The following is an 18,117-nucleotide window of genomic DNA, read 5'->3' as shown; positions in this document are numbered from 1 at the left end:
GGCATCTCCACCACAGGCCAGGCCGAGCGGAGTGGCTGAAAGGCCGAGTCACGCTTGCAAGAGGGCGATAGCGACACAGACGTTACCGACCAAGAGGAGGAGGAATTATGGAGCCCGACAGCAGTAGAAATGTGGTATTATTGTTTTTTAGCCCCCCCCCCCAAAAAAAAAAGGCATTCGTGGTTTTGTGAACAGAAAAATTATATTTATCTTACACAAGTCCTTTGACCCAGAAATGTAAGTGTCAGAAGAGTGACAGGCTCAAACAGCGCATATTTCATAAAAGACGCTTTATCTCCAATTCTAGGGGGGGAAAAAAGGAATTTTGATGAAAACTAGCCAGTGTTTAGCTTGGGATTTCTCAGGAACAAAGGCATGTAGAAATATATAAACAATCATTGCCACCCCTGGTAAAGAGGAATTAAAAGTCCTTTTGATGATTTAGCTTAATATCTCAATGAAACATGTTTTGTGGAAAGAAAATCTGTTTTTAAAATATGTTTTAAACTTAAACTTTCTATTTTTATTTAACTTAATCATTTTAAGTTAAATAAAAGTTAAATCATATCTATAAAGGTTGAAACAGTAATCAATGACTTTCTGTTTCACTGGACCTCTGGAATGGGAATGACTGAAAAAATATATTTCTTACCTGAAAATGCCCATATCTGGCTAAAGAAAAATAATTAGGAAGTCTCAATTAACTGGAACTGCACAACCGTTTTTGCCCTATGCACAGAGAGGGTAACAGCCAAAAAAAACATAAGGATCACTGTTGTAGTCACTAAAAAAGTAGAATCCTGAGCTCACCAAGACTAAAAAAAAAAAAATCATCAGAAGCGACTTCCATGCTAATAGATTATTTAGAAGGCATGCCAGGTAAAGCCTTGCATATCATTTAATTACAAATGTAAGTGGAGTTTGCTAAATGCTACTGGGACTTTGCCCAGAATCCTGCTCTATGGTCAGATGAAATTAAAATTCTCCCAGAAGAGCATGCTCCCCAATCCCCTTATGGTTGGTTTTATCGTTCACACTTTTTTACCTTTTATTCTTTGCATCCCTGTTTATAGCTTCAGCCTCATCACATTTTAACCAGAGCTTTAACCAGAGACTTTTGTGTTGTGTTTCTACAGTCATGAAAGAGGGGAACCAGTGGAGATAAGCAGTGGCAGTGGTTAGTTTAGAGATTCATGATTTCAGGGGAAATAAAGGGTGTCAAATTTTAATAAACTTTTGAATGTTGACTTTTGACTACCTGCATTGTGTATAATGTACATGTAAAAGGATATTTTCTATTTATTGCAGTACAACTCTGCCATATAAGATCTATTCATAGTAATCCGGTTTAACTCTCAAGACATTTGTATTAGTATGTGTTGACACAAATTCAAGTCTTTGACATAAATATCAAAAGAATCATATTTCAACACATTTTTGGAAGGAATATTCCCTCCTCTTAATTAATAATTTACTATTTGTTATATTCTGAACACTTCGTCAGTTCTGGATGCCGTTCATGCAACCCCAATGTTTATCAACTCTAGATCAAAACATTAACTAAATTAACATGTCTGAAAAAAGCTGTGAGGGGGATTTCGACGAAGACGTAAACTGCAACCAAGCTTTGAACTCAGAAAAGGATGCCAATGAAATGGAAATGTCTCAGATTAAAAACACTTTATTGTGTTCTTGGATAAAAAACAATGTTTTTATTTACAGATTGTCAACAACCTATTAGAACACATTAGAATACACATTAGAATGAGTACATACAACACAACATGTAAGACCAAGGCATGGTGAGTTCTGAAATATTCAGGCAAGGAAATTGTCCACCTACCGAGACGATATTAGGGGCACCTTTCACAATATGCTGCTATGCGGCATAATGTAAAAATTTGAATAGCACATCTTAAGGGTTATTGTTCATCATCTGTGTATACACAGTTCCAAGCTTGCAGACGGTGTATTTATAATGGAATTCTACCTTATTCATTGACACCTTCCTCTGGCTGTAGGAGACTGTTAACAGTGGAGATACATAACTGGCCTAGAAGTCTGCAGAAAAAAATGCAGTCAAATAAATCTGTCCTGATTTCTTGCAAATAATTCCCCTTACACCTCATATTTGCTGAATGTTTTGTGTCTCCAAAAAGCCAACTAGCTAGCCTTTGGGTGTGGCTACTCTGGCATAAGGTGTTGCCATGATGATCTGATGACCTCTACATCTTGTATTTTCCGTGAATTCTTAAAAGTCCAGTAGGATTTATACTTTTTCACCACTGATTCTCTCAGTCCTTTGTTGTGAGTGGTCTGGGGGGGGGGGGGGGGGGGTGCTATGCCGAGTTCAGGTACTCAAACCCACAGAACTTCCAGCGTTTCTCCAATGTTGCACCCACACCGCTGAACTCCTGTTTGAACATATTTGGTAGTCGCAACATTAGGCGCTCAAGTTCCCGTGCAGAGATCTGTAGATACAGTAGTGAAGAACACTTTAAATAACACAAACAGTGCATTTGACTTATCCCTAGTCAGTGAACCATTGTGCTTGTTCAGCTCTGTCTGCCCATAGGGTGAGGGTAAGGTGTGAAGTGAAAAAAAGCAGTTATACTCAAATGTAGTTTCAATTCAGCAGAAAAATGATGAGCATTGACAAAGTGTCAGTGAAATTTGTCAGCAATTATGCTAAATGAGATTAGGTCAAGGGGGAGCTCCTCTTCAGTTACTCTGAGTCCAACCAGCTGTGTTCTCGTCCTTAACATGCTAAAATCTACTGGTATTCACTTACGTACAGTTGAAATGAGAATGAGTCTGTGAATCTGATAAAGGCAAGCCTACTGTATGTCCCAGTCAAAATCCTGTTTAATCATTACATACAAACACCGTAATTGTTTTAATTTTCAACTACTCTAATTAATACTTGTTTTATCTTATTTAATGTGTTATTAAGGTATGTCTCACAACACACAATGTCACTGCTATTATGCTTTATTTATTTAAATTACATTGTCATGATGTTTCTCCCAAACAATCTATTAGATTGTTCCTAAAATTATAATAATAAAAAAAACATGCCTTTGTGTCCAACCTCTGGATATATGACCACAGATACTCAATATTGGCTCCAAATGGGTGAACATGGAGGAAAGTTGATATAATTCCTGTAAAGACAGAAGGGAGAGAGACCCAAATACAATGAATGTGTATGTTTGAGCATTCCAATCTGCATGTTGCAAGACTACCCTCACAAATAAATACAGCCAGGACAATAATAAAAATGCTGATCCAAGCAGAAATCAGCACTTAAATTGAAGACTTTAGAGCGGCCCAGCATAAGGGAATATAGGAGGCCAATAAAAGCCAATTTTTTTGTTGATTTATGTGGTTTAACACTATCAGTTGTAGAAAGGTCTAATTCAGTTCACTCAATAAGGCTATGTCTGACAGCCTGTGGAGACGGAGAAAGGCAAAAGATGTCTACTCTAATTTTGTAAATGAAAAACAATAGCGCCAGCCACCAGCAGATCTCGGCTGAGATATCATCCCTGTCTCTGCTGAACCTGTTCATTTTCCATACCTCCTGTCACTACAACTGTCTATACAGAGCTGTTGTTTGTTCTTAGGCTACATGTAGCGGCAGAAAACACACATAGCCTCTCCTTGTCCCGTTCTCACTCTCACACACACACACATAACAGAGAATATAGCCTAGGCTACTAGATTCAGAACAATCCAAGATTACTACAGCACAGAATAACGGTGGACGGGCTTACATAATGATGGCAGAGTTGCGACTGTTCTGCGTGAATTCCCTGCTTCTTGAAAACAAAGAAGATGGATGCTGCTGCTGGCGATCAGCGGTCTTTGAATCGGCTTTGGCTGCGAAACGAGTTAAGCTTTTTTTAAAGTTTGATCAACTAGCCAACTAGCACCGCTTTGTAGCACTATCCTATTGCATGCAGAGGGAATTTGAAAGACAACCATTTATCCCGCCCCTTGGATTGAGCACTGCCAATGGTGAGTTCCCAGACCCTACATCTTGATGTGGGTCTGGTCAGGCTAGAAAAACATTTTAATATGACAGTGCGGTGGCTGAATTGAGGGGTGGGGCTATGTCGTCATTAAAATTGCCGGTTTTGCTATCTACGCGGTAAAAGTTAACAGGCGGTTTCAAAAAATCCCACTTCAGAACAAAAAATATAGATTACAGCCTCCTTAAATGCCAGGGTCGTGTAGACACAGGGCCTAACCGATAAAATAAATTCACCGTTTTAAAAAAAAAACAGCGTTGTGTAGACGGGCCCTAAAGGTTAGCATTATCAGCACCACAGCGCAAATTAAGTTCGATAGGCTACTCATGCATGTAAATTAACTAGTTTGTTCTTACCACAACAAAGTCAATAGTGGAGATAAAATTCGTTAGACAGGCTATCAGCAGTTATTCGTTAGACAAGTTATCAGCAGTTAACAACATGCATGTAAGAGCCTAGGTGGTAAGGTGGCTGTGTTAGAACACAGCTGGGTCTCAACTCGCGAACACTACTCCCCTCCCAGAATAAAAAATATATGTTTACAATATGTTTATATAAAGTGATTTTTCAGCAGGGCATTCAAGTGGTTGGATTAGTAATACCACAAGGAGGGCTAATCATGAGAGATCAGACCATGGGAAGAGAAAGAGAAGATAATGAACAGAAATGACAAGATTTATTTAAATGAAATTTAAAAAAAAAATCTATTTAAAGCTAGCGTGGTTGGGAAGAATGTCCAGAGATTTTCCCAGTTTATGTTTTACAATCAGGTCAATGTATGCCCTTGCCTTTTTTATTTTGCTCTGCCTGGGGTTCCATGTCCTTGGCATCTACACATGTAGCTTGTTCCTGTCTGTGAGTAGGGTGATATTGCTGTCAGAACTACACTGAGAGATCATTTGTAATGGGCCTCTGCTGCCAATTCCAGGTGGGGCTAGTGACGTGTCTGGCAGAGATGAATATCTCCCTTGTGATCTTCCAATTCCCATTTCATATCCCACTGTCCCAACCCTACTTATGTGGCCCTCTGGGTCATCAGCCACAAAAAATGTTTCCAGGAGTATCCCAAGCACACGTCACAATAACAGACATGGACCTCTCAAAGACTACTTTGAAATTTAAGTCTAGGCTGGTCTTAAGACCCTCAAAGACATTGTCCTCTGATAAATTTGACAGTTACTAGGATGTCATTTTAGGGTGGGCATTTGTATTTAGGGTTGGATTTAAGGGCATTCTGGGAAACTAATTTAACATGCATATCCTCCTGGGAACCAAGAAAAAAAAGTGTCCAACAATTTCTTTTTTTTTTGTGATTTCCTTTCTATTTAGGATTAAAAAAAAACATCTTACAATTTTTATTTTTTTACATTTATTTTAATTTTAAATTTTATAGCATGTCCCCTGTGGTGGACAAAATGACCATTTTACTATGAAAAGGTAGCCATGAAAATAGACAAAAATGGACAAATTATGCTTTTAGTGGTATTAAATTAAGGGTAAACTTAACCAAATATAAGGGAAAATGTTATTTATCCTTCTAGACTACTTTATTTGCCTTTTTGGACAGTTGTATTTCTTTTTTCTGGATTGTTCATTTCATTTTCATGTTTTTCTTTCATCTGCGATAATTAATTTTTTAGTCTTACTCTTCCTCGCTATCTTCTTGAGGCACAGGTTCATAGTCCTCATCTCTGTTTCACTCACTCATCACCTGAGAGCTCCAAATCTGACCCCCCTCATTCATCCTATACAAATGATCTCCTAAATTTCCCAAAAAATCCAAATATTTTGGTCCTGGTGTCCATTATAATTTCAAACTATTATTTCAAAATGTAAATAACTTAACTTCTTTCAAAATGAATCATATGATTCCTGACATTAAGACCATATATTGGCATCATAATGAATGCTTAATAAGAATACACTATTTGACTTATCTCTCCTCCTTCCATAAAATGTGCTTGTTTTGATGTCAACCATTTTTGAGAACCAGGAAGAGGAGGTTCCCAGCAACCCAGCCAATCACATGATATATCATTAGGATGTCCTCTTTAAAAGACCACAGGAATTGATAGAATAATTCAAAGGGGTAAAGGGGTATGCTTCTAGAACTTATGTCCACTACAGAGGACATAGGTCTATGGATTGGTTCTCAGGAGGATAAATAACATCCAAATCTGACTTGTTATAGAATTATAGAATTATAGAATTAACTGACTTTATTATTAATATTCTTTCCATTGTACAGCCCCCATTTGAATATTTTTGTACCTGTGCACTTTTGTACCTGACAAATGAATTTTTTTAATCTTGACTCTTTTCATTTGATAAAGTCAAAAACTAACAAACTGTCTAAAACATAGCTTTTAAAGTCACAATTTCCAATCATAAGGAAAATATGCGTTACCAACTACACAGGATTGTCAAAGCAATAGCACTTTGTGACCAAATAATACCTATAAGTCGTTTATTTGTCACTATCAGCAAAACATCTTATTAAAGCAACACCAAAGAGTTTTTTGTACCTTAAAATAATGAAAATCGTTTCATCAAAATGGTCAACTCATAACAGGTTGAACGGCACTTCTGCATTCGCTTCGCGGCCCTCTATCGGCTATAACTGCACTATGTAAGTTTGCCAGATCAGGTAGAGGATCTATATTTCTAAGGAATGAGACAAAAGAAACTAAAAATTTGACTTGCTTCTGATATCGCAATACATCATATTTTCATAAAATCTTGCAACATACTCTACCATGTCTGTACCACATCGTTATTTGCAAAGCTGGTGCTGGATAAACAAATGGCGTGCATGCGGTACTGGAAAAATGCTTTAGTGTTGCTTTAACACTGCTAAAGGCTTGCTAACTGATTAATTGTCTTCTGATGAAAAAGACACCAATGTTGTGGGTGGATACAAATGAACAAAATTGGTCTGCTGGTTTTATAAACAATACAATTACCTAGCAACAGAGCCTCCTTTTCAGATCTCAAAGGGCCTCGGATGAGCAGTTCATGGTTCTTGTCATGCTGGTGGTAGAGGATGTCTGCACATCCGTTTACTGCCTATTTAGCAAAAAAGGAAAGATGCAGAACAAATAAATATAACACCAATGTCACCAATGTCTCAATAACACCAATGTCAGTTGACATTCTCTTGAGGAGGCTGTTCCAAATGCAAATCCGAAAGTTCCAAGTGCATGAGTTGCAGAGTGTTATTCAGTGAAGGAACGAGTTGCCAGGCTGCGCAGTGCAGACAAATGTGTGCGGAACACTAGACGAGGTTACAAACAAACACAGTTTTTTAGCAAGTTAAAGATTTTTATTACAAAAATTGAATGTTTGCAGCAGATTTGCAGCAAACTTGTGAGTGATTTGTGGGAAACAAATGAGTTCACTAGAAAATATTGCCAGAAGTTTGCTAATGTAAGCCGTTACAGGCAAACCTCCAGCAACAATGAGAAGTTTGCCACTAGTGGCAAATGTGTTTGCCAGTGATTTACCACCACACTTATAATGGCAATAATAATGGCAAACCTCCAGTGAACTTCTGGTGACAAACCTAATTTGAATATCACATTCCTGCAATATTGCCAAAAGTTAACCGCAACTGTTTGCGAGATAACCTAATTTGCATGTGAAAATATGACCTTGCAAATTTGCGGCAACTGTTCGCCAGAAACCTGAAATTTCTGTAAGGGTTATCTTTTTATCATTGACCTTTTTTGATAGCCTGGAAAATCCAGACCCTGGTAATCTAGAAAGATTATGGTTCTGGCCACGAATAATGAAAATGGCCCAACTCGAGGGGCACCAAGCATGCATTTGAAAATCTCACTGCACATTACTCATTTCTTTACAATCATTACTCATTACTCATTGCCAGAGTGTTTTGCAGAGATAATTCAAATTGTGCTCTCGCGAGAACTCTGGATTTCCAGGGTACTTTTTTGATTTATCAAAAGTAGTCTGACAGCCATATTCAGTTCTAGTCAGAATTTGAGTCTGATACTGCTCCATTGGGTCATGATTATGCCTTACGTTATTGTGCTGTCAATATCTTGTACAACAGACGCGATAGCGAGATCTAAATGTCTAGCTTCTCTAGCGACGGGCTTTTTTGTTCAACCGAAGCACGCTTATTGTGATGTGATAGACTATGGACTGCTCATTTGTTCATCATTGTACAAAAGCCCGCCCTGACAATTTCATTGGTGCGGTTGGTTCGAACTGTTCTAGCCTAATGGTACACTATGAAGTAGAGGTCTGCACTCCCGCGGGTCCCGACGCAAAAGAGTGCGGCGCGGGACAACTTTTGAAAGCTCTTTGCGGTAGTGGGCGGGATGAGAGAGGTGCGTTTGCGGGTGCGGGACAAACCGATGATTCACTGCACTCCCGCAAATTAAATATGTGCGTAAAATTAAATATGGAAATGATTAAAGTAGGCTACTGTTCATCACTATAGTTCAGCTGGATGTTCTGTTAGGCAGCATTAAAAAACGGGGTTTAAGCATAACTGACGGATAGCAGGCCTATAGCCTATATTGTTGTTTACGTGGGTTCAATTTGTTCCTGCTGCTCATTGTCAAAACTCAAAAATCGAAAGCATGACAGAGGAAGAGGGCACCAGACTAGGCCTACTTCAGTTGTTAACCTACATTCAGAACCAATAAACTGACATCTGGAGTCTTTCTCAGGTGTGTGTGCTCCTTTCGTGAGATAGAAAGAAAAACTGAATAGGCTATCCCTCCTGCATGCGGGCTTTAGCGGGCGGGAGCGGGACATCATGTTACAGATGCGGGCGGGAGTGGGACTAAAAATGACACATTAATGCGGGAGCGGGACAGAAAAATCAGATGAAAAATCAGTCTCGCGCAGACCTCTACTATGAAGGTTTAGGTAATTTTGGCTGTAGAGCTCCCTCTAGAGTTGCAATATATTTATATTTTAGTCTGCTGTTCTAAATAGCAAACTTCTCACAACGTATCCCCCGTGTACATGCTAATGCTATTGTTGTGGAGGTGAAGGATTAACAAAGAACCTCCGAATAACTATTTCTACTGATAAGGTAATGTTTCACGATTCTCGCGATATTTGTCGGGTCGCTGTTCTTGAAGTTGCATGGCTGTTTTTTTCGGTAGCGACATTCTACATCTATGCTGTATAGCTATGCTAAGTGAACGATTCGCCTATTACAAGTTTGTTTACCATGTAATTGGCTTCATAAAGGTGAAAATCTTGCATAGTGGGTCTGTAAGGAACATGTGGTTTAGCCTGTGCTGCGTCAAAATCCTAGCCTGGCCTCCGTCTGCCTACGTACTTCCGCTCAATTTCTATTCCCTACAGTATTCCGTCTGGAATAGCTCTCGGTTCACTTTGTTTACTTCGGCAACTTGTCTCTGAACCAACCAGCGAACAGAGGGTGTTCCTGAGAGTGATTACGAAAGTTGCAAGCCTATCGTTATTGTTGTGTCCCCCGTGGTTAACTTACGTCATTACCAAATGTTAGTGATTGAAACAATGATTTCAAACTTCAGACAAGCGTCCACCAACCAGGAAATAAACGTTTGCCAATAGGCCAGATTCTCTGCGAAGTCAGAGAGTCTGGTATCCAGGCTATCAAAATCCAAGCCTTATTGTTATTTAAGCCTACACAATTCCTCACTATACTCCACCTCTTTCTCATGTTCAAACGTCTTCTTCAGTGAAACCCTAAAACATTATGGAGGCAGCACACACAGTGGGGCACTCACAAGTAGCAAAGGACAGGCATGACAGATGTAGGCTTCTGAGTAGCCCAAGCCTATGTCCATACATCATATAACAAACATGAAAACGGTGAAACAATCTAATCTTAAAAAATGATCTGTGTGGTATATAGTTTGCTGGGGATGTTTACATTCAGATGCAAAAGTTTTTGTATTTTCGTATTGAAGTATATATCAGAACTATTAACTTGAACAGCTCCCCTTAAGATCATCTTAAGACCAGTTCACGCTATGAGAATGTTCGGGAAAAAGTTGGAAAAATCAAATAAACAATCTTAAGATGAATCGTAGAAAACCCTCGTAAGTGCGTCTATCCATCGTTATCGGGAAACCGGGCCCTGCCCTCACAGTTGTCGCTTCAGTTGCTTGCTGTAACTGAAACATGGATTATACCAGAAAACACTGCCACACCTGTAGCACTGTTGACCAATTATGATTGTTCACATACCAGCACCAGAGTTGGGTGTAATGCATTACTGTAATCACATTACATTTGTCAGTAACGAGTAACATGTTACAGCGGCATGTCACTCGTATGTTGATACTGTCAAGTAAAGTGTTACCGATAATTAGTGTCCTTAACTCATTGAATGCCAAGCTGTTTTCGGAAGCTTTTTCCTAGAGTGCCAGCAATCTAGACCATTGTTGATGATTTTTGTACAGCCACAGCATATTCTGTGTTATAGCTATGAACACATACAATGGCTCGTTTAAAAGGTGAGACTTTAAGCTCTCAGTGGGTGCAAACCGTGTATTTCTACACGCCTCTGTTCCTGAGAAATCCCAAGCTAAACAGTGGCTAGTTTTCATCAAAATCGCTGTTTTTTTCTAGAAATGGAGATATTACGTCTTTCATGAAATATGAAGTGTTGCCTGTAAACTTTCTGGAAAGTGATCAGCGAGACCTGGCGAGACTGCCACCTAGTGATAGACCCACGAAAATGGCTTGGTTTTGAGATGACGTGCATGCGTCACTGATTTGACACAAATCGGCAACCGAGTTATGATAAAATGTCCAGATAAAATGTCCAGATTGTGCGTTTTCATGAGTTTTTGATCATCATATATTTCATTTCCATTCATCACAGAGTTCCCAAAATCACATATAAGGTGTGTTAGAGTGTCTAGTTTCGTAATTTAAAAAAAAAGCTAAAACGTAATATTAAGTTTTTAGCACTCAATGAGTTAAAGGTTGGATTTCCAGATGATTTTTTTATTCCTCTTTTTAGTCAACTTTAGCATGTGTATTTACAGGCTATGTAAACTTATGAGCACAACTGTAAGACATGAAAATATTATCACATCATACTTTCCCAGATATGGGTAACCCAGACTGTCCTGAAAAAGAAAGATATAGCATGTAAAAAATGCCCATTACATTACAATTAGATTTGCTGAACAACACAAGTTACCACTTCTGCATAATTTAATGGAGTGCTGAAATGTATACTATTTTTGACTATTTCTGAACTGTGAAACTCAGCACATATGCTTCGTGATTGTGCGCTTATTGCAGTATCATCATAACTATTCCACTTGTGTGTGCATGGTTAAAATTCTGAAGTGCAAAGTAGTTTAGGCTACAGCAGAAATATTTCCATCCATAGATAAAAAATAAGCAAGTCTAACCTCTGAATTTCTTTTCAAAGTGTACCAGATTGATGCATCGCGGACTTCCCTAGTATGACAGCAATGGAGGAACACAAATTAAGACCATATTTTAAAATTTGTTACAAATGATGAAGTTCCGGCTTTGCTGGCTGAAGTACATGGAGTTGTGCTGAATGTCCTAAGTCTAGTACCTCACAAGTGATGCTGCTGGTTGCTAAGATGGTGCTCAGTTTATTTTGACTTTGTATCTCGAAATTATTTTCACTTTATGTCTGTTTTTTGTGGCTGAATGGGCTTCCATAGAAAGAAGACACAGTAAACCGAAATCTCAAAATGTACTAGCCTACATGGCAGAAATGTTGTGCCTGTGTCCTGCCTTAAACATTAGCTGCATCATTATGATTGTAGGCTTCTTACCCAATAACTAGGCCTAGTTTGTTCTTTGCCAATAGATCTTCATCAATACATGATATTCGGTTATTAAGTGATGATGCAATAATGGGATAATACTACTACTCACTTGTTGCCTCAACCTAATAAAATCCTATTTTTTTGCGGAAGCCTAGACGTTACCCCTGATTGTATCGGGCTGCACGTCATTACCAAAGTAATTGTTGCTGCTGTCACCTGGTCGTGTTGCTTCGCAGTATCCAATATAAGGATAATCAGACGGTTGTACCTAACCCAACACGCCACTCAGCTCCTGGTACACACTATGGTTATCTCACGCCTTGACTACTGCGACACCCTCCTCACAGGCCTTCAACTTGTACAGTGAAATCACTACAGATGGTCCAGAACGTTGCAGCCCGTCTGGTCTTCAATCAACCAAAAAGGGCTTACCTATACTCTAGTAACTGCACTGTAGCTTGAATGTTATTCTCTTGCTGTAAGTCGCTTTGGATAAAAGTGTCTGCCAAATGAATAAATGTAAATGTACCTTATCAGATCGCTCTGTGTCGGCCCCCTCTAGACAGTCCATGTTGTTCAGGAGTTTCTCCCTGAGCGTGAGGACTTCTGCTTCCAGGCATCGATGTTCATCCTGGGCCTGCTCAAGCTCCAGCTCCTTACTCTTTAGCTCCTCTTGCAGACTGAGCAGTTGCTGAGGTTAAAACAATAAAGGCAACAGCATCGTCAACTAGAACTAATGCAACTCCGAGGAATTACACGAGGGGATGCAATCGGCTGGCTAGGGTGTTGGTGGGCCATTGAGCTGGCTGCTAGCTAGCTGGTTGGTAGGGTATTTGTGATACCTGCTGCAAAGGTGCTTTTGGAGTAACCAAATTTGAATCAAGCGAGCTGAATTAAGCACACAAAAAGGTAAAAAGAATAATAATAACTAGAAAATTTAATTCTGAGGAAGTCATAGTTGATGATAACTGACAGTTGGAATGGCTGAAGAGTTAAATAGTTGGATAGTTTAAATTGTTAAATTATTTAAGAGGGAATTATTGTAGTGAGGACTTTTATTTGGAAACAGTTGTGGGCAGAGCAGGAAACCGTTCGTGGGAGTCATAGTTGATGACAACTGACAGACAGTTTGAATGGCTGACCAGTTACAGTTTTTCTCAGTCGCTTTGGTGCTTTTCTCACATCACTGTTAACATTTGCACAGCAGTTAGTGCATTTCTCAAACCAATTAGTGCAAAACTGCAAAACCTAGTGGAATCACAAAAGCATGTCACTTGCACAAAATGGAAAGACCATTCCTCAAAAGCAAGTATTCATGTCAATGAACAGTGTCATCAAAATGAGAAGTCTTGACACCATCGTTTATGAACAAGATAGTCAAATGGCTTTGTCATGTTTTCATTATGACAGTTTATTCTCTCAGTGTTTTCTATTGGGAACTCAGCGACACTACCTGAACATGCTCAAGACAGCACTATACACTGTTTGTACAGCCATTTGAAAACTACAGTAAAGTTACACATTGCTGTAGTTAGGGGAGTACAAGACCTTAAATACATACATTTCACATTTTTGCTGTATATGCTCTTTGCAATTCTACGGCATAAATAGTTCAACAATTTTGTATGTAATGACTCAAGCAATGAAATGAAGACTATTCATTTTATTGGGAACGACTATTCAGCATCAATTTTATTGGGAACGACTATTCAGCATCAATAAACAGTTCATTTTTGACTGACATGACATAAGCAAATGATAATGTTTTATTCCACTGCTTGAATTCCCCATTGTCCTACGTAATTTAGAATGACCATTAACCATATGTTATTTACACACCATGAAGTAGATCCATTTTTTTGGCCGTATCACACTTGTATATTAATTCGCCGAACTTGTTGTCAAGTTTAAATGAACCGTCACGTTGCATTCGAGCTGTAAAATGCAGACGTTCAGAACATAGTAACATTGTAGCATATGACGGAGGTGTCTTTTAGCTAGATGGATGACAGCAGGCTAGGTAAAATAGGGATGTTTCAAAGCTAAAGTTCATCAGAATCTTGGGATAGGCCTACGCCCGCTTGACAACGGGAGAGATAGAACTAATGACTGGCCTTTAGTCGTAGCAACCATCCATTTAGAACTAGTAACGGCAGTTTGTCCTGCAAGTTGAGAAATTAGTTGATATGTGTCGGAAGTAGTTCTACAAACAAGACAGTTTTAGCGATTAAAACGTTTAAATTGTAACAGGAAATGAACACAACGCAAGTGGCAACAGTGGAATAAGCGGGATAATGTACTCCACGGTGGTCTGTTCACAGAAGTTAGGCCTAATGCACTTACGAGGTTTTTACAACCTCGACCGTGCATTAACTTCTGTGAACAGACCACCGTGTCGTCCATTATCCCTTACATAAAACAGCAGAGAATTGTATGAAAGCAACTGATGCATGTCCAAAAGCATTTGCAATTTGTTCAGAGGAAGGAGAAATTGCTACTATGATGTGCACAAATGAATAAATGTTATGGAGGTTGAACTATGAGAACTTTCATTCTGATCTGAGAAAAGCACCAACAGGGTTAAAAAACAGTTGGATAGTTTAAATTGTTAAATTATTTAATAGGGAATTATTGTAGTGAGGACTTTAATTTTGAAACAGTTTTAGGCAGAGAAAACAGTTGGCGGGAGTCATAGTTGATGACAACTGACAGTTGGAATGGCTGAACTGTTCAATAGTTGAGTAGTTTAAATAGCTAAATTATTTAATAGATGTGCATAGGTATATAGTTTAATGGATGATGATAGACAGATAGTTTCATGGATGAAGTGAAGAAAAAGAAGTGAAAGAAAGTGAGGAAGAGAAAAGTGAGCTATCTAGTTCAGTGGAGAGAGAGACACAGAGAAGAGGTTCCTTTGAAGTTGCTGTAGTCAGTGAGAGAGCACAGGTGCAGTTGATTGCATTCTAAGTCGTTAATAGCCCTTGGAATGTGCCTTTATATCCTTGTAGAATGGAGACACAGACAGAGTTGGCCTAGTTGAGGAGAAAGCAGTTGATACAGGTGAAATCAGTTTAATTGGCTCTGTGAGGGGGCCTAGTTGTAACCTGGCCCTAGCCAGATGAATGTCGTTCCGCTTAGCTCCGCCTAGCTTCACTCACATCCATCTGGAACCTCTTCCATTGAGAGTGATTTCTCCAACCAACTTTATGGTTTAGCCAATCAGGACGCAGGGCGGGAGTTTCATAGATGTGACATAGCGTAGAAGCCAGGGGGTCAGGATTTGAAGGGTTAGCTTCAGCCACTTAGCATGGCATTTGGACGCCGACATTTTTGAAAACATGGCGTTACATGGTTGCAACTTCCGGCACCAGTTTTTACATGGTGATTGGTAGATGACAGCTCATGCACGAGTTTAGTGTTGGGCACGAGCGTCCTCGCGCGTCCATGTTGGTTTGCATTTCTGGAAGACGACAAATAAAACAACTAACTACTTGGATTAAGCTACTGATACTTGACTTAATAGCTACATGGTTTAGGCTGTATTACCGGACTTTGTGGTAAATAAAAGAAAAATGTTAATGTTGTCATATTAGGCTATTATTTGCCGTATATGCGGGGTGCCAAGTAATTACCTTAAAGTAACTGACTATGACCATACACTTTGGCAGATGCATAGCAATGACCTATATCCAATTATTAGCCTACTCATTGCGTTGTGTATGAAGACTATTTTCAAACGCACAGGCTGTAGTTCTGTAGAACGCAACGTCTGGATCATATAACCTGTCTCCCCAAGTGATTTAAAACGAAACGTCAATGACTTATTTCGTTTGCTTTCTTGCAACATTGACATGATTAGGCTATGCATTTGATTTAAATGTTCAGGCTGCCAGTCGAGGCAAAAGCCAAATGTCCAACAACAGTTGCAGACTATGCCTGCTCGAACCACAATACCCGAGGGATGTGCGCTTCTATCGGAAGTTTAACTTGCGTTGGCTTCTTTTCGTCTGCCTGCAAATGTAGCCTAGGCTTAACAAGCTGCAAATTCACACTGGGTGCAGCAAAAATCCCAGCTATCCACACGTTTCTTACATACCATGTAGGGATGTAACGGTATGAAAATTTAACCTCACGGTTATAGTGACCAAAATTATCACGGTTTTCGGTATTATCACGATATTTTTAAAAGTGTGTTCAATATGTTCAGAAAGCACTGATAGGCCTACACAAGCTGAAATAGTTTCAAAAATTGTCCCGTTCACTTTTTTCTTCATGTTTAATTGGATGTGCTTATAGCTTAACTTACCCTACCATAACTTGGAGTTTGCTATTTCTGTTATTTGGATGCAATGAGTGAGACCAAAGTAAGCGTTCAAAATAAAATTGGAATGGATTTAATGTGGACGCGAACATAAAAAGACGCAGAGTGGCTACATGATAAAGTGCACATACAGTGAGTTCCGCCTTTTAAAATCAGGTGTAGCCTAATCCGAATCATAGTTAAAACCATCAATTAGACAACAGAATCAGTAGGGTACCAGTTTTGTTCCATTGTACCAGGCCTACTGTATGTCAAAAGCAGGCTCGGATGAAGCTGGGAAGGATTAAACACACGGTTTCCACACCGCGGTAATCAACAGTGATAATCATGATGTTTGAAATGAAAACGGTAATTATTATCGTCAACATTTTTATCGCGGTTTACCATTATACCGGTAATCGTTACATCCCTAATACCATGTCTACTTAATTAATAGTCATTTTCGTTGGATAGCCTATTGCGAAATAGGCCTACAACCTGTCCAAATAGTATTTAGGGATCATTATTTGTGAAGCCTAAAGTGACACAATATTGATTCGCATCGTTTATTATCACATATGAACATCACATTAAATAACCTAGGACTTCAGAGACAGGGCAAACTTTACCACCATTCCCAAAATGTTATCCCAACCAATTAAATGAATTTGCGCTTATAACGAGGTGAAGCGCGTTCCCGAACAACTTCTTTTCCTCTGAGGGAATGTCCAATCTTCATCAACGACATACCGTTGTACCTTACGTTGTCTCCGTCTGTAACGTGGAATCTAATAGGCTAATTCTAGCTGGTGCCGGAAACGAACACCCATGAAACGCCATTTTCGTAAAGATGGCTGCGGTCAATTTCATGTTTTTTTGGCTGAAGTAGCTAGCCTAGCATGGGCCATTGAAATGAATGGGGGCGGGACTTAGTCACTCTCTCCAGTTATATATAATACCTCCATGGTAGAAGCGACTGTGAGACTGTTATCTGCGTCACGGGTTGGCTTCGATGTGAGTGGTTGAAGTAGCACGTCAATAGATGACGGACAAGTGGCTTATTCAATCATATGCAAGCATTTTTTGATTAGGTCCAGCCTTCTGAAGCAACACTTCAATGGATCGGTTCCAGATGGATGAGTGGAGCTAGGCGGAGCGAAATTCATCTGGCTAGGGCCAGGTTAGCCTAGTTGAGCAGTTGATGGTAAAAATCTGTTTAATTTTATTCATGGGTTTCACCAGGTCCCTTTCCACAGGTGTATTAATCAAGCACCATGCAGTCCGCATTCATAATGTAGGTGCTTTGGAAAGGGATCTGATGAAACCCATGAATATTTAATCTAGAATATATAAAATATTCACTTTTTAAATAAATTAGGGGTAAAAATAACTTTTCCATGATATTATAATGTTTTGAGTCCCACCTGTATGTCAGTGTATTTGTATGTGCATTATTTTTCTGATTGTGTCATTTAGAATCTCTGCTGTGAGTATCAAATCAGGGATCACCTGTTGCATGCTCTGCATGGTCTGTTGAAGGAAGTTTAGCTGCTGTTCTTGGGTGTGATCCTCCTCATTGCGGTAGGATTTGCCGTGTTCCTTCTTGAGCAGTTCCACCTCATTTCGATAAGCATCCAGCTGCCATCGTAGGCTGTCATTCTCCTCCTTTAAAGCAGCTACAGCTGAGCACAGACAGACAGACAGCAACACAGCCAAGGAAACAGGGAAAATGGACAGAATTAAAAAAGAAAAGAAGGAAGAAGAGACTTTATATGACTATGATAACATGCAAGTACTTTTACACATACACTGAGGGTATTGAAATGAAATCAAAATGACCATTAACACATACTGTACACACACACACACACATTTATTCATTTAGTAGATGCTTTTATCCAAAGAAACTTACATATGTCACTTATATTACAAGGGACATTGTCACCAGAGGAATTTGGGGTTAAAGGCAGTTTTGGCAATTTCTTTGCTTTTT

General features: G+C 39.2%; 1 protein-coding gene across 1 annotated transcript in view; it reads right to left on the bottom strand.

Moving 5' to 3' along the window:
• Positions 1–2,339: 2,339 nt before the first annotated feature.
• enox1 (ecto-NOX disulfide-thiol exchanger 1) overlaps positions 2,340–18,117 on the bottom strand; it is a 37,592-nt gene continuing 21,814 nt past the window's right edge. The window contains exons 9-13 of the mRNA XM_076262700.1: positions 17,634–17,806; positions 12,354–12,515; positions 6,998–7,100; positions 3,079–3,164; positions 2,340–2,471 (exon numbers count right to left, since the gene is read on the bottom strand). Coding sequence (XP_076118815.1) covers positions 2,340–2,471; positions 3,079–3,164; positions 6,998–7,100; positions 12,354–12,515; positions 17,634–17,806 — 656 coding nt within the window. The remainder of the gene's footprint in view (positions 2,472–3,078; positions 3,165–6,997; positions 7,101–12,353; positions 12,516–17,633; positions 17,807–18,117) is intronic.

This window comes from Alosa pseudoharengus, unplaced genomic scaffold (genome assembly GCF_046254945.1).
Source record: "Alosa pseudoharengus isolate Yale_2024_CS ecotype anadromous, Long Island Sound unplaced genomic scaffold, YU_APseudo_1.1 YU_APseudo_1.1_scf_3, whole genome shotgun sequence".
NCBI classification, from domain to species: Eukaryota; Metazoa; Chordata; class Actinopteri; order Clupeiformes; family Clupeidae; genus Alosa; species Alosa pseudoharengus.
The sequence above is the reverse complement of the archived record's forward strand: the minus strand, read 5'-3'. Positions and strand labels throughout refer to the sequence as shown.